General features: G+C 39.4%; 1 protein-coding gene across 6 annotated transcripts in view; it reads left to right on the top strand.

Annotated features, from left to right (window-relative positions):
* Window positions 1-6,680: 6,680 nt before the first annotated feature.
* Window positions 6,681-25,309, top strand: part of ADCK5 (aarF domain containing kinase 5) — a 46,498-nt gene continuing 27,869 nt past the window's right edge. For 3 of the 6 annotated variants that reach the window (XM_074203045.1, XM_074203046.1, XM_074203044.1), the window contains exon 1: window positions 6,681-6,780. In XM_074203045.1, coding sequence (XP_074059146.1) covers window positions 6,769-6,780 — 12 coding nt within the window. In that variant the 5' untranslated portion in view covers window positions 6,681-6,768. Of the gene's footprint in view, window positions 6,781-6,938; window positions 21,040-25,309 lie in introns of those variants that run through there. The other 3 variants (XM_074203049.1, XM_074203048.1, XM_074203047.1) reach the window with 3 other exon arrangements.

The raw sequence follows: 25,309 nt of genomic DNA, 5'->3' as shown, positions 1-25,309 counted from the left end.
TTGAAAAGGCCATCTAGAGGGGGCAGCTAAATGGTGCAGTGGATAGGGCACCAGTCCTGGAGTCAGGAGGACCTGAGTTCGAACCTGGCCTCAGATACCCAATAATTACCTAGCTGTGTGACCCTGGGCAAGTCACTTTACCTCATTGCCTTGGGAAAAAACAGGCCATCTACAATAGGTGTCTTCTCCACTTTCTGTCTTCTTACATTTTTTTAATCCTATCATTTCACTTAAATTGCTCTCTCCAAAATTACTTTTGATCTCCTAATTGCCAAATCCAATGACCGTTTCTCAATTCTCATTCTCCCTGGTCTCTCTGTAACCTTAAGACACTGTTGATCACTCTTTCTTCCATCATATACTCTTCTCTCCAGGTTTTGGGGATAGTACTCCCTCTTAGTTCTCCTTCAGCCTAGTCAGAATTCTTCTCTGTCTCTTTTGCTGGATTCTCAGCCAGATCATACTCTCTAACTATAGGTGTCCCTCAGGATTCTGTTCCGGGTCTTTTTCTCTTCTCCCTCTATAATATAGAGTCTATACTTCTCTTGGTGATCTCATCAACTCCCATATATCTGATGATCATTTTTCTGCTGATCCTATCCTTCCTCAACTTCTCTACTGAATTCTAATCTTATATTCCCAACTGACTTTCAGATATCTCAAACTGTATGTCCAAGAGACATCTTAGACTTAATTTTTAGAAAACAGAACTCATCTTTCCCTTCTTTCCTTCCCTAATTCTATGAAAGGCAAGACTATTCTCCAAGTCCTTCAGGCTTGTAACCTAAAGTCATTTTGGATTCCTCACATTCTTATCCCCTACATATAATCTGTAGCCAAGGCCTGATGATTTCACTTTTGCAACGTCTCTCAAATTTACCTCCTGTTTTCCTCTGACACTGCAACCCCTCTAGTGCAAGGTCTCTTCACACCTGGATTATTATTTTTTTTAGTTTTTTTTTTTGCAAGGCAAATGGGGTTAAGTGGCTTGCCCAAGGCCACACAGCTAGGTAATTATTAAGTGTATGAGGCCAGATTTGAACTCAGGTACTCCAACTCCAGGGCTGGTACTCTATCCACTGTGCCACCTAGCTGCCCCACACCTGGATTATTGAAATAACCTGCTGATGGGGTCTACTTGCCTCAGGTGTTTTCCCACTCTAATCCATTTTCCATTCAGCCACTCAAATGATTTTTCCTAAAACTCAGGTCTGACCATGTCACTGCTGCTCTCTATTCAATAAAGTTCAATGACTTCCTATTTCCTCCAGGAGCAAATACAAAATACTCTGACACTCAAAGTCCTTTATAACCTAGCCTTTTCCTACCTTTCCAGTTTTCTTAATACCTCCACTTTCCAATAAGTAGTATGAAATCCAGTGACATAGGCCTCCGGGATGTTCCATGAACAAGACATTTCATCTTTTGGTTCCCAAGCATTCTTTCTGGTTTTCCTATATGCCTGGAATGTTTTTCCTCATCTTCCCTAGCTTTCTTCAAGCCCCAATAAAATATCGCTTTCTAATGGAAGCTTTTACTAACCCTTCTTAATTCCAGTGGTCTCTTTTAATTATTTCCTATTTAATCCTATATTTGTTTTGTATATATATATATATATATATATATATATATATATATATATATATATATATTTGTTTGTTTATTTTCCTTCCATTAGATAGTAAACTTTTTGAGAACAGAGATTCTTTTGCCTCTTTTGTATCCACTTATCACAGTATTTGGCACATGACAGGCACTTAATAAATGTTTATTGAATTGAATTAGATTCCAATTCAACCTCCTTATTTTACAATTGAGAAAACTGAGGCTCAGAAAGGATAAATGACTTGTCCTTGATTATAAAGGCGACTGTGGCAAGTCTGAATTTGAACTTGAGTTCTAACTCCAAATTCAGTATTTTGCCTTTCTTTTTAATCCCCACTGGAGCCGAGTAGTGACATCTATGGCCCTCTCTGAGAGAGAGTGAGAGAGAGCCCCAGAAGGGCAAGATAGGGAAGGAACTGACACTGGAAGGTGGTGTTCGGAGGGGCCCAAGGATTTCTTTCTTCCCACTTGCTTTCTACTTTCCTCAGATCAACTCCTCTCTAGTTGATTGATTCTTCCAGTAGCTTGTCTCAAAAATTAAGCCATGCATGTCTAAGTCCTATACAGCCTACACAGCCTATACAGTGAAACTGTGAATAGCTCATTTTATCAGTTTTATGTTCCTTTGATCATTTGCACCCTTCTACTTATATACCTGTGGTAATTTTAGAGTCAATATATGCAAACAAAAGCTGATCTGCCCCTTTCCCTCCCTCACCCCACCATTCATGCATTTATCAGACCAAAAAAACAACCCAGTGGTTTCCTGCAACCAAGGTGGTGGAGGGGGGTGCCCTCCCAAGGTTAGATAACCTTGGGCAGATTGAATGCTGTGCCTACCATGATGACCAGGGGTGATGGGGTTCAATTCTGAAGAGGGAACCTGAGAATCAACTACCATATCCAAGGAAGGCAGCAGGCAACCAAATTACCCACTGCCTTCTTGAGGAGATAGTGATGAAAAATAACAATACATAATTCTTTCAAGGCCCTGTAAATGGAATGAGTACAATTTAAAGCTTTTAATGAGGATCCATAGGAGGATAAGTCTGGTGTCAGAAGCTGGTAATTCCAGCTTTAATAGTGTATTTTAAAGTAGTTGACTCTTGAGATTAAGCTGGTGATCCACACACATAGTAAGGTGAACCACCAACTGTGCTAGACCCTGCCTCTGATCCCCTTTGATGCTCTTTGTTCAGGGTCCTGCAGGGCTGAAGTGTTTGAAAAATTAGAGTGTTCAAAGCAGGCCTAAGTTGCCTGGATGTCTCAGCTAGGAATAAGGAAATAGGACTCTGGTTCTAGTTTGTTGGTTTTCAGAACTGGAATTATGATTGAGTGATGGATGGAAGGGGGAATTCATATTGCGCTGATAGAGGTGAAATTCTTGAACAGATGCAAGACAGATCACTGAAAGAAACTGCCAAGAATGTTTTCATTAATTAAAAATGAAAGTCTGAGGTTTGAAGATGATCAGATACCCATTGCTGACTAGGAATTCAGCAGTATTATTCCCATGATCCATAGGGAAACCAAAGTCTTTGGGAGCTGAGTAGCATAGACCATTGAGTAACATGTTAGCATTGCATTACTATCAAAAGCTTATCACCATAAAAATACCATACTGATACTCTGCTAAGTATTACTGTAATACCATGGTGCCTCAATGACATGGGAAAGACCTATATCTAAAATGCCAAGGTCCCCTCTATACCCAGACCAAAACCAGAAGTCCTATTTCCTATACTATCAGGTCACGAGGTTAAGACTGTTCTGGAAGAGGCAGCGAGAAGGATGTCTTTGCACAACATTCCCCTCCCTTTAAGCAATATAATATGTGTATCAAGGGGCAGCTAGGTGGTGTAGTAGATAGAGCATGGGCCCTGGAGTCTGGAGTACCTGAGTTCAAATCTGTCCTCAGACATTTCATAATTACCTAGTTGTATGACCTTGGGCAAGTCAATTAACCTCATTAACCTTAAATTTAAAAAAAATATAATATTCATGTCACATTCACTTGTGGCATGGGATTCCTCAACTACAAAGGACAACAATCCCCACTGACTGACTGGTTGAATCCTCATCTTTTTTTGGTTACTCATTCTTTCAGAAATCTGTTCTGGGCAACAGATTTGTTTTGTTAGCCTAGCTGAGAGTGCCTTCCTTCTTTCCTTCCATCCTAAATTCCAGGTCCTAGAATATGATCCCTTCCACTTAGCATTCTTGCTTCATAGGACTGTTAAGATGGTCACTGAGATTATATTTATATGTGTATATATATATATATATATATATACATACATATATATACATATATATGTATATAAAGTGGTCAGTAAGCCTTAAAGCATAGAAATGTCAGCTATTATAATTCTCTTCCTAGAATATGATCCCTTCCACTTACCATTCTTGCTTCATAGGATTGTTAAGATGGTCACTGAGATTATATTTATATGTATGTATTTATATATTTGTATATATACATATATAAAGTAGTCAGTAAGCCTTAAAGGATAGAAATGTCAGCTATTATAATTCTCTTCCTTTTAATTCCAGGTAGGCACTGCTGGCCACATCTCCAGGAAGAATTTCCCTATTTCCTCAGTTTAAATTTTCTCTAATTGGTTCAGTTACATTGTATTGACTTATTTGTAAATATATTATATATTTCCTGGGTCTCTCCTCTTTATACCCTTGTTCTTTCCCAATGGAACCTTGAACTCGCCTGGGTTCTTTTTTCCAGTACCCCTTTTATATGCTGTCTTCCTCCTTTAAAATATAAGATCTTGCCAGTGTTTAGTTCAATGTCAGGCACATAATAAATGCTTGATAATTGCCATCTCTATCTATCTATCTATCTATCATCTATCTATCTATCTATCTATCTATCATCTATCTATCCTTCTATCTATCTATCTATCTATCTTCTACATCCCTTAGGGGAAGATATGCTCCTTGAAGGCAGGGACTGATTTTTCTTTGTCTTCATATTCCTGGTCTAGCATAAGACCTTGTACGTTGTGGTTACTTAATAAATGTATTGACTTTAATTGATATTTGGGGCTTTCACCATTACAGTGGTCCTTTTCTAGACAACTAGTTTTTCAATGTCCTTCCTAAAATGTGCTGGTCAAAAGTGGATACAGTAAGTCAGATGAGTTTTGAACAGGGCAGAGAACAAGAGGGAATAGTCTATTCTAGGAGAGATGATAGGGACAACAGACTTCAAGTTGAGATTGGGGTACAGTTTGATTGAGGGGGAAAGAGACTGCAATGGTGGAAATTTGGAACCATGGAGCAACTTGTAGGAGGCCCAGGAGAACTTGTGCACATGATCTTGGGGAGGATTCTTGTTTCTTTCTGGGTCTCAATTTCCTCATTTACCTAATGAGTACAGAACCAAAGGGCATTTGAGGTACCTGTGATTCTCTGTAGACCCAGGATTCTGTATCAAAATTCTCTCTCTTCCTTTAAAATACAGCTCAGGCATCATCTTTTTTTTTCAAAAACCTCTCCTGATCCCCCATTACCTTGGAAATGCCCTCCATCTCAAATGTCTTGTATTTAATATATATACAAACATATAAAGCATATGCACATAAATCTAGTGGTTAGCTAGGTGGTGCAGTGAATAGAGCACTGCCCCTGAAGTCAGGACGACCTGAGTTCAATCCAGACTCAAACACATACTAGTTGTGTGACCTTGGGCAAGTCACTTAACCCTGACTGCATCCCATCTACAGCTATCTCCAGTTGTAGTGATCCATATCTGATCAGTGTATCCAGATGGCTCTGGGGGAGAAAGTCAGGCTGGTGACTTAGCACAGCCCCTCTCACTCAAATCTAAATCATATGGTTGTCATGGTATCACCTCCCTGATGTGGTATCAACTCCCTGGTGTCATGGTCTGCTCTTGAAAAGGAAGGACAGGGGGCGGCTAGGTGGTGCAGTGGATAGAGCACTGGTCCTGGAGTCAGGAGTAGCTGAGTTCAAATCCAGCCTTAGACACTTAATAATTACCTAGCTGTGTGACCTTGGGCAAGACACTTAACTCCATTGCCTTGCAAAAACCTTTAAAAAAAAAAAAGGAAGGACAAACATCATGGCATAAACCAGATAGAAAATGTTAACATAAATAGTATGGTAGCTTACTCCTAAGGCTTGGGTTCAATATCTAATATCGATAAAATACATATATATTTGTATTTGCATTTATTACTGTTATATTTGTATAATATAAATTTATTTGTATCATATAAATATATAATATATATTTGTATTTGCATGTATTAATGTTATATTTGTATTATATAAATTTATTTGTATCATATAAATATATATAATATATATTTATATTTACATTAATTACTGTTATATTTGTATTAATATAAATTTATTTGCATTATACAACATATCAATTTTGATTATCAATATAAATGTATTTGTATTATTCCTATATTTATGCAAAATGTATATATTTGTATTAATATTTATTTTATATTATATATTTATATAATATATAATTATATAATTACGAGATGACTAATAGATATTAATTTGTATATATTTGTATTAATAGAGATTTATAATTACATTTGTAAGCTCGAGCTGAATCTACAAGAGTAGTAAGCTCCTTAGGAGCAGAGATTCTCGCATTCCTTATGCTTCTGCTCCCAGAGCCTGGCGCACAGAACGCCGCTAATCCCTGCTTGCCGCAGGGAACCGGGCGGTGGGGGGGCGGGGTCGCAAGGTTAGTATTCCCAGAAGAGCGAGTTCCGCACTCAAGGCGTTCGGTCCAATCAAAAGCCAGAAGAGGGCGGCCCTGGGTTGCACACACCCACTTTCTCTTCGTCCCGGTGACTGATAAAAAGCCAGCCCCGCCCCTTCCCTTTGACCTATATCCTTCGCCTTTGGTGTCCTCGCCGCTCGCCCTTCTACTGGATGCGAAGGCAGGGGGAGGAGTCTGGCTGCGGAGAGCGGACCAATCAAGGGAGAGATGACCAGCCCGAGGGCTCCCTCCGGGTCCCGGCCCCACTCCGGAGGGGCGGGGCCGCCGGCCGGAGGTGCGCGTGCGCGTGGGGGCGGCGCAGGGCCTGCCGGTCCTGGTTCTGGCCGGAGGCGGCGGCGCGAGCCTGAGGCGGGAGCGGCGGCGGTGGCCCAGCGGGGATGTCGCGCACGGTGAGGAGCCCCCGCCCCCGGCCCCAGGGCCCGGAGACCCCCGCCCCTGTCCCCCGGGCCCTGGCTGGGAGCCCGAGATATCTCCTTGAGCTTGCCGCCCCGCCCCTGTGTCCTCGTGCTCGGAGATCCGCTCCGCCTGACCCCGAGCCTCCGCCCCCGGGACGTCTCCCCCCGTGACCCCAAGCTTCGCCCTCCGACCTCTCGATGACCCCGCGCATGCCCGTAGCCTCCCGGACTTTGCCGCCCCAGAGACCCCGCTTCTCCTCTCTCACTGTCAGCACCACTAGCGAGGGGAGGGGGCTTATGTTTCCCCGGGAGAGCCCATAGCTTACCTACCAGCCCCTGCCTTGTGGGGAACCCTCACCTGGGGAGGTCCCTGAGCCTGCCTGACGGCCCCCTCCCCTCCCCCACCCAAGTCTGTTAACTAGGTAGCAGACCCCTTCTCAGCCAGAAGCCCCTCTCCCCTTACAGCCCTCCTCCCACAATGGCTCTTCCTGACCCAGCCCAGAGGTTAGAAGACCTGGGTTGCAGTCTTGCTAAGGGTCCAACTCAGTGTCCCAGACCACTTCTAGAAGACTGTAAATTAAACAATTGCCCTTGGGTCTGGAAATTTCCATACCTGAACTTCCCTACATAAAAGAACTGGGGGCAGATCAGAAACAAAGGAATCTTTCAAAATATCGAAGAAATTAAAATTTAAAACAACTGTCCTGATCTAAGAGACCCTTTTTCTGAATCTTATATATGCTTTCAAGATTCTGTATCCCTTTCTTTCCTTAAACCCCTATTAAAAAGGGGGGCTCTGCTTTTCCTGTGGCCTTATATTATTTAGCTCTTAGCCCTGGGAGAAGTGTGCTATGGTAGGCAATATAATGTGATCTTTAGACTGCATTAAAAGGCAGTTCTGCCTTGATCAGACTTTACCTTTGAGAATTGTGTTTCCTTCTGAGTGTTACATTTTAGCAAAGACAATGATAAGCTGGAAATTTTCCAAAGGAGTGGAACTCATAAATTTGCAAATTTTTTGCATGTAATTGGAAAAGTAAAATTAAATTAAAGTTAAAAAAGAGCAAAAGGAGGACATATTGCACTTTAAAATAATTTAATACTTAAAAGAAATGTCTGAAGGAGAGCATTCAGGATGGCAAAAGGCTTCGAGATCATGCCACAAGCAATTCTGGGGATGTTGTAAAGTATTTGAAGAGTTGTCACATCAAAAAGGGATTAGATTTCTCCTGCTTGGTTCCAGAAATAGGAGCAGTGGTTAGTAATTACTAGATCAATTTAACCTTGATATAAGGAAAATTTTCCTAAGAATGTTGTTTAGTCGTTTTAAATGTGTGACCCCTTTTGGGATTTTCTTGGCAAAGATACTGAAGTGTTTCGCCACTTCTCCAGCTCATTTTACAGATAAGGAAACTCAAACAAACAAGATAGAGCAACTTGCCCCTGGATCACACAGACCTAGTAAATGTCTGAGGCTGGATTTGAATTCAGGAGGAAGAGGAGGAGTCTTACTGACCCCTGGACCCAGCATTCTATTCACTGCACCATCCACCTACCCTATTCCTCACAATGAGAGCTATGCAAAACTAAAATGGACCAGGGCCAGTTGGGTGCCTCAGTGGATAGAGCACCAGCCCTGGAGTTAGGAGGACTTGAGTTCAAGTGCAGCCTCAGCCACTTAATAATTACCTAGCTGTATAACCTTGGACAAGTCACTTAACCCCATTGCCTTGCAAAAAATTTAAAAAAAAACTATAATAGACCATATCAGGAGGAGGTGAATGCCTCCTTGGAGGTATTTCCAAGCCTTGTCAAGGTATTGAAGAAATTCATTTTTTATGTATGACTAGTTCTAAATGGCCAATTCAGACTCGGAAATTGTGCAGTTCTGAGTTTATCATACTTTTTTCTTCACCTTGGAGTTTTTTTTCCTCCTTTAATCCTGTAGGTATATTTTTCTAGTGTAGTTGGATTTTTCCAGGGTTAACTGGAACCTGGCTCATTTTCTCATTTTTACAAGTTTTTCTTTATTGTAATAATGTTGTGATTTACCACCATATACAACATACTATACACTCAAAACCTTTAATTTTGGCACATAACTGTTCATGGTAACTTATATTTAACATTGAATTTAAAATGTTGTAACCAGAAGGATATTTAGAAATTACTTGATTTAGTATCTTCTTTTCTGGAAGAAAAAGCTGATGCCCAGAGAGGGGCAAAGGTAACATAGCAGTTTTATATCAGCCTAGACCAGAACCAGGTGTCCTAATTTATCTGGTCCAGGCTCTTTCTACTGTACTGAATTGACTCCCATCAATAATGTCTAATTCAACTGGCCTTGATATCGTTCTACTAACATTAAGTAAGAGTCCTTGACATACTTGAGAAAACTAAGTATCTCAATTTCTCTTCTGACACTAATTATCTGTGTGACTTTGGAAAAATGAACAGCTTTTGGTGTTCAGTTTTATCTTATGGAAAATCAGGAGAGTAGAATGATTTCAGCTCCATAGGAGGGAAAAACTGAACCAAAATAAATTACACTGCCAAATAAATAAGTGAGATAGCTGTCACTGACTATCTAAAAGCAATTATTGAAGAGATTCTCATCCCTGTACACGTTGGAATAGATGATCCCTTTCAGCTCTGAGATTCTAAGTTTCAGTGACTAGGTGATTTTTAAGACCCTTTCTAGCTCTCAAATTCTTAATCTGTGATTCCATCCATACCAGGATGATTTTTTGTATAATAAAAGACATGGAAAGTATCTGGCATAAAAATGCATATAGAGATGACACTTTGTTGAGTGACTGAGTGTAGTTGATTTCCCAGGAATGCACAGAAATTCACTATACTATCTTGGACTTTTGCACCTGGAGTCCCTTGTGATAATTTGCACACAACTGTCTGACCATGACCCTTGATTGAGATACCATCTGTGTCCAGGGAACAGAATTTTTAATTTTTTTTTATGCAGAAGTGACTGGGGATCAAGATTGTAAAGGGAAGAAAACAAAGTCAGCAAATGAAATGGAAAAATAAGAATGAAGGGAGGTACTAAAGGTCACCAAATTTCAGAGTTGAAAGGGACTTCAGAAGCTGTCTGATCCAACCCATACTTGACAAAGAATCTCTTCTACGAGTTATCCTCAAAGAGGTTGTACTGCCTTTACTTGGAGGTTGCCAATGAGGGAGAATCCATTACAGTCATTTATGATCTTGGATAGATCTAATGTTAGGGAATACTTTCTCTAGCAAGCTTAAATGTACCTCTTTACAACTGCCTACTGCTCTCATCTATTCTTTAGGCAAGGAGAATAAGTTTAATCCCTTTTTCATGTGACAGCCCCTCAAATAATTGAATGTGTCATGTCTCCCTAAATCTTTTCTTCTGTAGAATAAACATCCCCAATTCCATTTAGTGCTTTTTCATCATATCTCTGTGAGTTCTGAGTCTCTTATAGAGGATCCTTGAGGCCAAAACGATTTTTATAATAATACTAAGACATTTTAATTTCTAAAATGGTAAATATGGGAGTAGAAAGAGGTCTGAAGTTCTGCTACCATATTAACAGACTTGAGAGGACATAATCAGTGAGGCAGGAAGGGGAAGGGAGGGAAAGTCAGCAGGTAATCATGAAGATTGAGGGATTAAGGAATTTCTCAACAAGGTGAGGGTTCTTGACAATCTCTTGGTAGAGGAAATATTGATATAAAGAGAGTATACACTCATACATAGACTTATAGCTAGACTTATCTCTCTTGATAGATCTAAAGTTCATTCAGGTTAGGGATAGTTTCATTTTTATAGCAGATCTTTAGCTGTCTCGATGTCTGTGTCTGCACAACACATATACACGTACTAGGTAATTTGAGAGAGAGAGAGACGGGAAGAGAGAATGAGGAACAACTTCGTGTTGGAGGGGGCACTTGAGTTGAGCTTTAAAAGGAACTGAAAAGCCAGAGTGAGTAAGGGCAGCATTCCATTTATGGGTGATAGCCTATGAATTGGCATGGAGGCAGAATGGAATGTCATTTTCAGAAAAGGGCAAGAAAATCAGTTTGAATTGTAGAGTGCGTGAAAAGATGTGTAACAAATCTGAAAAGTAAGGCTGAAGTCAGATTGTAAAAGATTTTGAGATGTTTGTACTCTATACTAAAGGCAGTAAGGAGCTATTGGAGCCTTTTGAGCAGGGAAATAACATGGTCAGACCTGTGCTTTAGGACTATTACTTTGGCAGCCATGTAGGGGATGTATTAGAGAGGTGTGAAACTTCATACAGTCATACATATCTCTAGTACTGGAAAGTATTTCAGAGACTGGCTAGTTCTTAGCCTCTTCTATTTGACATATGAAGAAACTTGGGATCCAGAAAGATCTTGCTTAAGATCCACCATAAATGGTGGTTAATACCAGAGGTGGAATAAGGCAGGGAGGAAGACACTGAAGTAGTTGGGGTGCTGAGGCTGCTAGATTTCAGCAGAAAAGATCTGGATTGGGTGATGGAGCCAGAGTAAATTTCAAAGGAAAAGTTACTAAGTAATGACTGCAGTAGGATGGTTTGGGAGTATCAGCATCTCCTTCTGACCTACTGTGTCTTAGGACACAAGAGAAGGAACTCCTTGCCTAAGAGTGTTGACTAGGGATACGGTGCTTCCAGAAGTGGTTTACTTGAGTACAGGGTCTAGGATGAAGGGGCATTTCTCAAATTCATTAAAACATAGTAATTAGAGCTCAAAGTGACCACAGAGATTAGAATTGTATTTCATTTTCCAGATATGGAAATTGAGTTCCAGATAGACTCAATGTGTTGACTGAGGTCATGGGTCTAAGTAGTTAATATTCAAAATGAGGTTCTCTGATGCCAAACCAAGTCTTCTTCACATATACTTCTAACTAGAGAAATCAGAAGTCTAAGAGTTTTGGCCAACATAAGAGCCTTGGAACTTCAGAGGAGTAGTGTCAAAGGTAGAATGTGGAAATGATTAAGGTTTTGAACCTGTGCAAAGCAATTGAATTATATGAAATTATACTTGATTAACTCCAGTTATATGTGATTTGTGTTTTAGAATTCTCTCATGCTGTATTAAGTTTGCTTTAGGTGAGCTCTGTGTACTTGACACTTTGTACAGGGTTGGGAAAGAAAAACCACTAGAATGTACATTTATTAGAGTCCTTTAGCCAGAACTCTTGACTTTCTGGTTTCTAGGGTTCTCTCAAATCAAATACTATATTACTCAACCTTTTTGTTTACTAATTATTATAAATACACCACCCATCCTAACATAACTTGACGTCCAGTTTAATACTCTGGTTTTCTTGCCCTTTGGTTATACAAACTGTAGCATTGTCAATTAGATACATTGTATTTTCTAGCTTTATGTCACCATACCAGGTTTTTATTAGCTCAGGCTGAGACATGGGCTGGAAAATATGGATTGAAATTAAGAAATGAGAGAGAGACCAAAAAGACTATTTAGAAGCTTCATGTTCATACTTTAAATTATTTTCTTCAGGAAGAGAATTGAAAGGCATCAAATAATTGAGGGTATTGACATAACATGGAATTAGTAAAAAAAAAAAACTGGCTCTATTTTGACAGGAAATAACTTGTTTCAGTCCTAGATGTTGTTTCAGAATCAGTTTCTGTATGTAGTTCAATCATTGATTGATTATAACAATGAATAAAGTCAATAACAAAATTGGAAGAAAAATAAATACAAGACACTGCATATGATTATGGTAGTTCTAGCCAGACCTGGCTAACTGAGCTGTTTACTTCAAAAATGGGAAATAGAAATAAGAATTTTGACCCTATCATTCTTTTTTTTTTTGCAAGGCATTGGGGTTAAGTTGACTTGCCCAAGACCACACAGCTAGGTAATTATTAAGTGTCCGAGACTGGATTTGAACTCGGGTACTCCTGACTCCAGGGCTGGTACTCCTTCCACTGCACCACCTTGCTGCCCCATCATTCTGGTTTTTTTTTTTAAGCAAAATTTACAATTGCAAAATTGTAAGTCAGCATACAGTCTCCTTACTATGAGATAGTAACTAAGGGTGCTGTCAGTATAAGTTTAGTTACAAAACATGATAGATGTAATAGAAGATTTTGGAGTATTGCCTTGTAATACAGTGAAAAGTCATTGAGGAAAACAGGAACCAGGAGAGAGCTTGACATTAGCTGTAGGTAAGTCAGATGGTCCTGAGAACATTATAGATGAAATCAGAAGATGGACAGAAGCCAGTTCTATCAATTTTTTTGTTGTTATTTTCAACTGAGTTCCCAATATCTAAAAGTTTCTGAGTAAGTACTTCAGTCATTGACAAGGTTACAAGAATGGGGTGGCTAGGTAGCACTGTGGGTAGAGCACCGGCCCTGGAGTCAGGAGTACCCGAGTTCAAATCCAGCCTCGGACACTTAATAATTACCTAGCTGTGTGGCCTTGGGCAAGCCACTTAACCCCATTTGCCTCGCAAAAAAACCTAAAAAAAATCCTTGAACCAGTTCCTTTTCCTTTTGCATCATTTTTCATATTTTTGACCCTCCATCCACTATATTCATTTTTTATGAAGGTTGTACCCCTAAAATGTGTCTTTGAAAAGAAAAATGTTAGAAGTATATATTAGAAAAATTTTTATACATAACAAATTTTGTCTTATATTCAGATCAATTTCTTTTTCAACAATGAAGGCTAAAGATATAAAATTATCTTGTGATGACTTTATAGCATTTTCAGATAGTATGGATCATCTGGGATTGAATATTTACCCCCCATTATTCATCCCTTCACATTTCTATAAAGCTTTAAGCTTTCCCACAGCCTAGTGAAGTAGGTCCTACAGATAGTATTTTTTTCATTTTATTGTTGACAAAATTGAGGATTAGAGAGGTTAAATAGACCTGGCAAAATATACTGACTTGAATGCCAGACTCAAAGCCAGGAAGACCTGGGTTCAAGGCCTACCCCCCCAAAATGTCCTGGCTGGATTACTCAGTTAATTTCTTAGTAGTACTCTTTCCATCTAAGACTAAATTTCAGGGAGGATCTCAGCCAGTATTGGTGGAGAAAATTTACTCATGTAAGAATTTCGTATATTCCAATATACTGAAATCTTAGACCCTATCTTTCCTACTCATTCTTTCTGCCCTGTAAATAAGAACCATTGCATTTTGCCTCTGTTTCTGAAGTGATGTTGATTGCAATTCAAGTAACAATTACACTAGATGAATTTTAGGATCTCTTATGCTCTAACTATGAGATTCTATGATTCTGATTTGAGCCCTAGAAACTTCCAGCAGGAAAGATCCAAACATCAAGCATGTGTTTGGTCATGTAGACTCAGGTTATGCCTCTTTAGTTAGTTACTGTATACTGTTATTGTAAGGAGGGTTTACCTCTACAGGTATTGTAGGGAACTGAGTTGCTGAACCGGTACAGTCAGTGCTTCTGGGCAAATGCTGGCTAAATATGCTGCTGCTTGTTAAGTGTGGATTTCTGTGTGGGGCTTGTGATTATCTTTGTTCTTAGAGACTGAAACTTTGAGGGCTCTGTAGGGAGGTCACAAGCAAGACTTCACAAGCATCTTAAACAATATATCTAGAACATTGCACTTTTCCCCTCAATAACTCCTCTTCCCAATTTTCCTATTATTGTCAAGGACAACAGCATTTTCCCTCTCTCTTTTTAAAAAAAAAATTAAATAAACTTTTTTTCTCAATTGCAATATAAAAACAAATTTTAGTGATGCTGGGCAAGCCACTTCACCAATTGCCTCACCAAAAAAAACCCCAAAACAACCAATTTTTTAACATTTTTTTAAAAATTCTGAGTTCCAAATTCTCTTCCTTCCTTCTCTCTCCCCTCCTTAAAAGGGCAAGCAATTTGATAATGATTATTCGTGTGAAGTCATACCAAACATATTTCTATATTACAAGAAAATCAAAAAAAGAAGTTTTAAAAATATATACTTTGATTTACATTCATACTCTATCACTTCTTTCTCTGGAAGTGGATAGCATTTTTTATTGTAAATGCTTTGCAAAGATCTAAGTCTTTCACAGTTGTTCATCTTACAATATTGCTGTTACTATTGTATACTGTTCTGGTTCTGCTCACTTCACGTGCATTAGTTCTTACAAATCTTTCCAGGTTTTTCTAAAAGCTAGTATTTCATTACAATCATATGCCACAACCTAACATTTTCCTTATTACTGGCTTGAAACCTAGTGTCATCTTCAATCCCTCGTTCTGACCCCACATATCAAATCTATTTTTAAGTCTTGTCTACCTTCAGGTCCTCCTGACTCCAGGGCAGGTGCTCTATACACTGTGCCACCTAGCTACCCCCGCCACCCAGCTGCCCCCTCTTGTCTACCTTCAAAACATCTCTTGTGGGGGCGGCTAGGTGGCGTAGTGGATAAAGCACCGGCCTTGGAATCAGGAGTACCTGGGTTCAAATCTGGTTTCAGACACTTAATAATTACCTAGCTGTGTGGCCTTCGGCAAGCCATTTACCTTGCAAAAAAACCTAAAAAAAAAATCTCTTGTGTATATCTCTTTCTTGCTATAAGCACCCCACCACCACAGTTTGGGCCCTCATGACCTCACACCTGCCTGGTCTCCCTTTGCTGAGTCTTTCTATCCTGTACTGAGCTGCCAGCATGCATTTCCTAAAGCTCAGCAGAGCTGATCACCCCACTTCTCTGTTTCATAAAATCCAGTGGCTATAAAGACCTCTCTTTGGCATTCAACTTGACCCCTTCTTATCTTTGCAGTCTCTTTAACTTTACTCCCTTCTTCAAACTCCATGATACCATTGCTCTGAATTCATGTTGCCTCTTACACAGAACTCCGTCCCATTCTAGTGGGACTTTTCAGTGTCTCTTTTCCATACTGCTTCCAATATCTTTCTCACCTGTACCTCCTGGCTTCCTTATCTTCCTTCAAGGCTTAGTTCAAATCCCTGCTTTTGCAAGAGGCTTTTCTGATTCATCTTCACTATGCTAACAGCCTCTTTCGAAGATGACCCTCCACTACACTGTATGTATCTTATATCTACAATTATTTATATGTTGTCTCACCATTAAAATTTGAACCTCTTGAGGCAGGCAGTGCTCCTTTTGCCTTTCTTTGTAAATGTTAAAATAGAGCTTGTTGATTTCAGTAGATCTTTGTTATGGAATATAAGAGGAAGGGAAACTGAGCTGGGGGGGGAGTCTTACTTTATTTAAAAAGGACAGTTTTCCCTCAGGAAGCCTTCCCCTATGAATTACCTCCTATTTGTCCTATAGAAAGCTTGCTTTGTCTATCTTTGTTTGCCTGTTGTCTCTCCTATTCGAGGGCAGGAACCATCTTTTGCCTCTTTTTTATACCCTCGGCACTCTGTGCAGTGCCTGATCTGTAATAGGCATTTAATAAATGTTTGTTGACTGATGGATTGATTGGCAATTGCCTTTGTCCCTTCTTGGCTTACCTCTCCTTCAGGTATAACTCCCACAGACCTCAAAGCTGACTGGCACTACCTAATTATATTTTTCTAGCATAGAATATCATACATTTGCTGTCTTTCTTGTGTGTGGAAAGACAGATGTCAGTAAACTAACATAGCACAGATACTTGAGACCATGCTAGGGCTTAATCTTTTTTTCCTCATACTTAAAATGGGGACAGTGATCACTGTATTAAAGGGGAAAGAGAATAAGCACTTACATTGTGTCTATTGTGTGCCAGGCCCTGTACTAAGTGCTTTTTGGAAATATTAATTCATTTGATCCTCACAACAAAATTTGCAGTTGAAACATAGGCAAACAGGTTAAGTGACTTGCCCAAGGGCATACAGTAAATGTCTGAATCTGGATTTGAATTCATTTCTTTCTCATCCTAGGTCTAGTGTTTTTTGTTGTTGTTGTTGTTGGTTGGTTTTGGTTTTGGAGGGACAGTAGGATTATGTTACTTGCCATGGTCACACAGCTGGTTAAGTGTTAATAAGCATCTGAGTTCAAATTTGAACTCAGGACATTCTGACTCCAGAACCAGATCTCTATCTGCATCACCTAACTGACCCTGGGCCTAGTGTTCTAAGCTATTCTACCATCAGCTGCCTAGTATGGCATCAATTCCAGGATGGTTGTGAGGAAGGCATTTTTAAAATTATTACATTCTATGGAAAGGCGAACTATTGTTACTGTATTAACTCAGTTACACAAAGAACTAGAAATCACAATTCTATGAAATTTTAAATTTTATAGAGTTTTACCCATAGCCTTGTGAGGTAAATAGTGCAGAGATTATTTTTCTGATTTTACAGATGAGAAAAGTGAGGATCAAAGAGATTTCATGTCCATGCTCACTCTTCAGATCCAGGTCTTCTGATTCCTTGGATTTTCTGTACTGTTAGGACATTGGAATAGAAAAAGACTTAGAGGTATTAGTAGTAGCTGCAAGTATGATTTTAATCAATAGTGTGATGTGGCAGCCAAAAGAGCAAATTATCAAAGGTTGTATTTTAAAAAACAAAACAAAATATGATCAGATCAGAGAGGTAATAATCTTCTCTCCCTAGATCACATCTTTTTTTTTGTGTTCTAGGCATAACATTTTAGGAAGAACACTGACAAGTATGGAAATTATCAAGAGAATAGTGAGAAAACTACTTATTAAACATTAATGGTTAAGTTGCAGAAGTTCAGAGATACATGGGAATCATATGTAGGTATTTGAATGGTTTTTATGTGGAAGAAGAGATTAGACTTGTACTGTTTCAGATCAAGATAATAGTTAAAACCAAGTGAATAGAAGTGGCAGAAAAAGCAAATTTAATCAGTAAGTAGGAAAGAAGCTTCCTAGCAATTAGTGCTATCCAAATTGGGAGGGGTGGGGATTGAATACCCATATTGTGTGAAAAGATTCTGGTTGGTCCATATGCATGTAATAGGGTTCCTTCCTGCCCTGAGAGCCTATTCTAATATTAGACTTGAAGGGATTAAATTAGTCTTTCTTTGGTCCCTTCTAGTTCTCATAACCTCTTGAGTGTAAGTCAGGTATATTTCTCATTGAGGATATAAGATTAAATAATAACAATAATAATAATAATAATAAACCTGCATACCTGTGCCACATTGGGGTAGGTATCATCAGTAAGTGTCAGTGGAATTTGAAGAAAGGAATCATCAATGTAAGCTGCAATAACTTAGGACAGCTGAAGAGATGAAATTTGAGTTAACCCTAAAGTCTCAGTAGAATTTGAATATACAGAAGCAGGAGAAGGACTAAAAGCTAAAGAAAGATGTTTCCCCCTTTAGAATATAGCTACAAGCCTACATCAACAATTTCCTGTCCCCCAACTATCTTTCCAATCTCTTTAGACATTACTTTCCTTTGAGCACTCTGTGAATGAGCCAAATGGGTCCTCTCTAGGTACCTCACACGTGCCACTCCATCTCTTGTCTCCTTGCCTGCATATTGGCTACCTTCCAGGTTTGTTAATGCTCTTTCTTTATGCTGCCTTATAAGAGACCTTCCCTTCCTTTAAGATACAATTCAGGAACCATCTACCTGAAGCCTTTTCTGACCCCCTCAGCTTATAGTACCTTCCCTTCCAAACTACCTTGTGTTTAACTATATTTGTTTTCACTTTATTATGCTGAATATATTTTTTACCCATTTTTTGTTTCCCTCATTCAAATGGAAGTTTCTTGACAGTAGAGATTGTTTCATTCTTTGTACATGTATCCCCAAGTACAGTGTTTGGCACATAATAGGCATTTAATAAGTACTTTGTGATTGATTGATTGATTCAGGATAGAAACTGGACCTTCTCTCACAGTAAGCATTCCATTCTCCTTAAGATACCTAAGCAGGGCCATAAGATCACAGAGAATATTTAGTGGGGATAGCCATTAGACTATATAGTATATTGTCTCTATAGTGAGACCTGTAAGAATTCTGGAAATGACTACTCTGACTTTGCATTTTACTACATTTCCTCACCTTTTCTCATTATATCAGGACAGTGTGTGGGTGGGTATATGTCCTTGCTAAGTCTAAGTTTTTCTGTCAGTCTCTGTTCTTCTGTAAGAAAATATAGTTCTTTTAGGACATTAGTTCAAGGACCTTTCTCTTTGAATTTTAAATTGTTTTGTAGACCTTGAGATTATCTGAAATGCCAAGTTCCTTGACTAAAATGTATTGCTGAACTGGTGCCAATATTTGTTCTGTTTTAAGTTTGTAAACACTAAATAGTGGAGTTAGTCAGTACCCAAACTACTGTGAGGATGACAGTTACTCTTCAGGTCAATCTAGGGAGGCATTAGAACACTCCAGGCCAGGTCAAACAATTACTCTCTCATTTCTTATAGGAGCTGACCTTGGTCCACGACAGGGGCAACATCAGCCTGACTTCTGGCTTCAGGGCAGGGACAAGAATTTGAAGTCAAAGGGATATGGGAATTTTCTAAGCCTTTTTCTTTGTATCTCTTCTTTGACTCAGCTTCTTAGGGCTGTTCCTGCTTTTCACGGTGATTATTTCCCTTTTTCCATTTCTGTTCCTCAAAGTGCTTCCCAATGTTTTTATTCCCTGTAGCATTACTTTAGTCATAATCCTCACCCTACTTATTTCTCAGGACAGGGTTCATCAGGGATAGCATATCCATATGGCAGTTATACTTCATTTCTCTTCTTCCCTTGGGGCCACATCTTGACAGCCCAGGAAATGAAATCACAAGCATAAAGATCCTTAAATTAGCAGAACTATTAAGCTTTAGCCTGCCATTTTTGAAGGTGGCCAGTCTTTGCCTGTTCCCTTCTGCTACCTCTTTTGGTTGAATAATCTTGTTCCTCTTAACCTTACCTCCCACAACTTCTTTTCTATCTCATGGTCATCATTGTGATACAGTCTAAGGACTCTCTCTCTCCAAAGTTGAAAAACCCAGCTGTGTCTCCCATGCTCTTTGGGGAGGATTAGGGTGGGGTGAAATGGGAGATGAGAGCGGTACCCCTAGCCCTACAACCTTCTTTCCAAGCATAAACCTTATGTAGTGCATAGATTGGTCTGTTCAGTAGAGAATATTTTTCCTTTTTACTCCTTCACTTGGATTATTGATTTTGTTTAGCTTTGCTTCTGAACAGCTATTGGGTGTATTAGATTCTTAGTGTTATGGGGATTTTTTTTCCCCCCTTCCAAGCTGAAGCACTGCTATTTTTGTGACATTATCTACCTAGGAACACCATGAAGGTTTCTTATAAAGGGAGAGACCCTTTGGAGCTTTCTTTGGCCTTTAGCTTCTTAACATTTTTACCAGTTCCCTGTGTGATGAGATGGTGGAGAGTGTGCTCATTGACTGACTTTTAACAGACAATTCTCTCTGCCCCCAAAACGTGTCTTGTGTTGGAAGGAACCTCAAAAAAAGTCATCTGGGCCAGCCTTCTGGAAGTTAATACAGTATTATCTCTTGTTTTCAAGATAAGACTTTGAGAAAAGAAACTTCCTGCTTGAAAAGAAGTCCAAGGAGTACATTCTGGGCTGGAGCTTCCCTACCACCTTACAATCTCTTCCCTTCCAACTCACCTCCTATTCTATGAACTTTGGAGGAAGACATCTTTCTTATACCTTTGTCGTAAATTAATTGCCTTCTGTGAGCCTCATCTCAGGTGCTGTTGGGTGATAGGGATATAATAGGAGGCAAAATGATCCCTTAACCTTGAAGAATTTACAGCCTGACCAGAGTTATGAAACCCAGAGATCTGAAACATAAAGTCAGCAATTTCAGGCAGCAGAAATATGTTGCTTTAAGGTTTGTAGAGTGCTTGGCCCTCAGCTTTTTTTCTCTTTAACTAGAAAAGCTACTTTTGAAGTTCATGAAGAAAATAAGAATCCAGCTACTCACAGTTCACCTTCATGGTTTGCTCCCACCTCCCTTGTATTATATACGATTGTCATGACTTGGGGAGGGCTAACAGATGACAATCTGCCAAGTTCTTACCACTATCCTCCCTTTTACAGATGAGAAAACCAAAGGCCAGAAAGGTTAAATGACTGCCAAAGTTACACAACTATTAAATGGAAGAGTACAGATTCAAACACACTTCAGATGATATTCATAGGATCATAGATCTAGAGCTGGAAGAGACCTCAGGGGCCATCTAATCCAACTCTGTCTTCTGACTCCCAAGTCCAGCATTTTTTCCATTTTACCATGTTCTGCTTAGCTATGTACAGATAGCTATGATACAGGACAGACTGGGGTAAGTACCAAAAGAGAGGCCCAAATCAAATACCGTTATAGTTTAAATAGGGGAGGGATCAGGTAAGGATTTGTGTACTCACTGCAGTAAGAGACTATGTCATCTGCTCCAAATGTAGTTGTTGGGAGTTTGAGGAGAGAAGGTAGGAATTTGTTTTGGGAAATAAGATGGAGAGTTACTAAGAGCAAAGTGGGGCAGTTGAGCAACAGCAGTCTGAGGTAACAAATTTTAGTGAGTGGAATCAACTTGATTTTGTGATTATAGTAGAATAAAAGAAATAGACTTAGAAGGAGAAGGGATGACTCAATGAATTGGAGGTAATAAGGAGGGCAGAGAGTAGTGTGACTGAATGTGTGAGAGGTGGAAAGATGAGAGAGGATGTAATTAAAGTGGAGTTTCAAAATTCCAAATGATGTTGGATGTGGTATAATTGTGTGGGGTAGTGAGTTCTCAATTGTGATTTCCTGTTTATGCAGCTAAAGAATTGTGTAGTCAAGGTTTTAGAGTATAAATATTAATACTGCTGAAGATTGTGCAAAGGATGAGTAAGAAAGAGAATGCAAATTTGTCATTGTTGTTTGTTCTTTATTTTCAAAGAAGATCAATGACATCACAGTGTTGGAACTTGGGGAAGGTCTGTTCAGCTGATCAGTTCAATATAAGTTTGGAAGGCACTCCCACAGATCTGGCATAGGTGGTCTGTTATAACATCTAGAATAGATGTGACTCTGAATTTGCACAGCTCATGTTTCTTTTGTACTTCTGTGATTCTGCTTTGCACATGGAGTACAGCATCTTCTTTGATGCCAACAATGTCATGATGGATGGTCCATTGGCAGCATTACCCATGTCTCACAGATAATATTAAAGTTCTTCAGAGATACCTAGAGAGTGTCTTTATATCACTTCCTCTGATCACCATAACATTTACCTTGTGCAAGGTAATCATTTGGGTAATTATGAGTTTGGTATTAAAACTATTTGGCCAGGTACAGAAATCATTAAATCAGTTGTAGGAATGACTTGGTTCTTGGTAGATAACAGTAGCAAGTTTGGAAAAAAAGTGGTATAAGTTGATTAAATTCTCAAAGGGGAAGAGTGATTAAGTGATGGTAATAGTAGAATGATCAATAATTGAGATAGACTTCAACTTTTCCTGGATTTGTGAATCGGGGGGAATAAAAAGGTAGCTCAATTGATACTATACCCTCAAAAAGAATAGGAAAGGTGAACAGAAGAATAAATTCGGAAGAAAATATGATGGATTCCATTTTAGACATGCTGATTTTGAGATTCTTGTAGTACACCAAATTAGAGAGACCCAATAGGCTGTTGGAAGTCTGAGGCTAAAGGACAGGGTGGTAGAAAATGTCTATTAAATTGAATTAAACTGATTGAGTTGGCGTTGAAGACATGCCTCATGAGATTTAATTTAGAGGGTGTTGAGTTTGAATTAGTATGGAAAAGCTAAGCAGTTGGATATTGGGCACTGGAATTTAAAAGAGGTCAGAGATGGGGATTTGGGAATCCTCTTCATGAAGGTGGGATTGAAAGCACTGTGCTCAATGCTGGAATCACAGATAGAAAAACAAAATTATCCTTTCTCTAGAAGATCCTAATTCTGATAAGGGGAAACAATATGCAAAGAATTTTGCTGCAAATGGTATGAGAAGATCCCTTGGTCCTTAGGGAGTAATTCAGAAATAAAGGAGTCTATAATGTATTTCCATTGGTAAAATTGTATTTGTTTTTTATGTAGAACTGTTTGATAGGGCCAAGGACTTGGATGCCAAGATCTTTGTTTTTCTTGTTTTTTAGTAGCTTCTAGTCTCATCTTCATAAAAATTGATTTCCTAGATGATTGCTACTGGTGCTAGGCTGGAACCAGAGCTGGGGAAGTGCTGTGCTGCTCTGCCTAGATGGACAACTTTTTCAAAGAGAAGAGAGATACAGAATTATAACTTGAAGGCATGGGGGAAGAGGGCCTAATGATGTTTTTTTTTTTTTAAGGTTTTTGCAAGGCAAATGGGGTTAAGTGGCTTGTCCAAGGCCACACAGCTAGGTAATTATTAAGTGTCTGAGGCAGGATTTGAACTCAGGTACTCCTGACTCCAGGGCTGGTACTCCATCCACTGCACCACCTAGCTGCCCCCTAGTGAGATATATATATATATATATTTTTTTTTTTTTTTTTTTAAGGTTTTTGCGAGGCAAACAGGGTTAAGTAGCTTACCCAGGGCCACACAGCTAGGTAATTATTAAGTGTCTGAGACCAGATTTGAACCCAGGTACTCCTGACTCCAAGGCCAGTGCTTTATCCACTATGCCACCTAGCCACCCCCTTAGTGATGCTTTTTAAGGAAAAGTTGTACGTGTTTGAAGGCAATTGAGAAAGCTATCAATAGATAGGGAGAAAATGAAGATTTGAGACAGGGAGTTGTTTAAGGGTGCAGTCTGTGGAAGGAAGACTAAGTAGGTGGAGAAAGGAAGGGAACAAGTATTAAGTATATTCCTGGCTTTATACTAAGAATTCCTTAACAAATTTTATCTCATTTGACCCTCACAAGAACCCTGTGAGATAGGTGCTGTTACTATGTCCATTTTATAGTTTGAGAAATCTGTGACAGACAGATTAAATGACTTGCCTTTGAGGCTGGCTTTGAATTCAGGTCTTCCTAATTCTAGGCCTAGCACTTTATATTACTAAGCTACCTCCAGTAGGATACATCACTTCCAGCAGAAAGCTGAGACACATACTTAAGACATATGTAGATATACAATGGAAGCCATTTGAGGCTTAAAGCAATTTTCAAAGAATATAGCAGAAGAAATTAAAGTCAGCTAAGGAGAAGGGCCACTTCTTGGCCCTGAGAGTGCAGTAAAGAAAAGAGTGGGAGAAGACAGGGAGCTCACATTGAGTTGATTGGCCTAAATATTCCTCATTAAAATAAGGGGCAAGTGCCTCAGCAGGGAATTGTGGGAAAAGGGAGAATAATGTCTATGGATAGTGAGATAGAGAAATAATTAGGAAGGAATGAAAGGATTGCTTGACTGACTGCAAGGTAGGGTTTGGTGGAGTTTGGGTACCATGTTTTTATAATGTAACCTTTCAGCAGCTCAGGAATAGAAGCCGAACAGAGGAAAGGTGGGTAAAGGGCTCAGGTTTGACAAAGATGAGTGATAATATCAGAAGGACAAGGGATTTGAGAGAGTACAGTGGAGTTGAAATGACTAACTGTTGCATTAGAATTGAGAGAAGGAAGTAAAAAGTAAGTTCAGAATTAATATGAAAGTATTGAAGCATAGAGGATTAGAAATTTCCATGAGGGGAGAGAGTAAATCTAGGAGTAAAGCATAGGGATTGGTTAAATGACAGGAGGTTATGGTCAGATAGGGGAAAGTCAAAGTGTCTAATTAGGGAAGCGGGACACTTGTGGATAATGGTGAAATCTTGTATGGGACTGAAATGAAGTGAAAGGATTAAGATTGAAGGATTTGCAAAGTGTTTACCTTCCCGTTTTACAGATGAGGAACCTGGGCTTCTTGCCTCTAATGATTCAGCTAGTGAGCATTTAACATGAAATTCAAACCCAGTTCTTATGCCTCCAAGTCCAATACTGTGGCTATAATGCCATGATACTCCTCAATCTTGATACTTTCAAGAGCAGAAACTCAGGGTCCAGATCTTTTCTTTCTTTTTTTTTTTCACTATTCCAAATATTTTAATAAGAGTTCTCTGCAAGGCATTTAAAATACCAATTTGTGAGGATAAACTCCATTGGAGAGAGAAAATACAGAATGCAGGTAGCCGTGGAGCTGAGGAATTTTCTTGATTTTGGGCAGGAGCTGAGAGTCCACTGCTTTCTGATCAGCCTTGCGCTGCTCTGTAATCTCATAGTTCCCTTTCTCTGTGTCAAAAATCTCTCCTTCTTGGTGTCTGGGTTTACTGAGCCTCTTCTTAAAGTAAGCATCAGTAAGATGATTTGGAATTTTTACACCAGAAAGGTTAATCCTGGTAGAGGTGGCAATGACAAATTTCTTTGTGGAGGAACATGATTGATGGTCAGAGGTCTAGTCACCGGTAGCAAATCACTAGCCAGCTGCTTCAGAAAAACCACATGCTTGCCCCGTGGCAGCTAGTGAGCATAATCAGAACTGTGCCTGGGGTGATGCTAGACCAAAGTTTCCTCACATGCTAGATGATGGTTTTGTTTTTTCTTTTAGGTTTTTGCAAGGCAAATGGGGTTAAGTGGCTTGCCCAAGGCCACAC

The sequence above is a fragment of the Macrotis lagotis genome, chromosome X, assembly GCF_037893015.1.
Source record: "Macrotis lagotis isolate mMagLag1 chromosome X, bilby.v1.9.chrom.fasta, whole genome shotgun sequence".
In the NCBI taxonomy this organism is placed as follows: domain Eukaryota; kingdom Metazoa; phylum Chordata; class Mammalia; order Peramelemorphia; family Peramelidae; genus Macrotis; species Macrotis lagotis.
The sequence above is the reverse complement of the archived record's forward strand: the minus strand, read 5'-3'. Positions and strand labels throughout refer to the sequence as shown.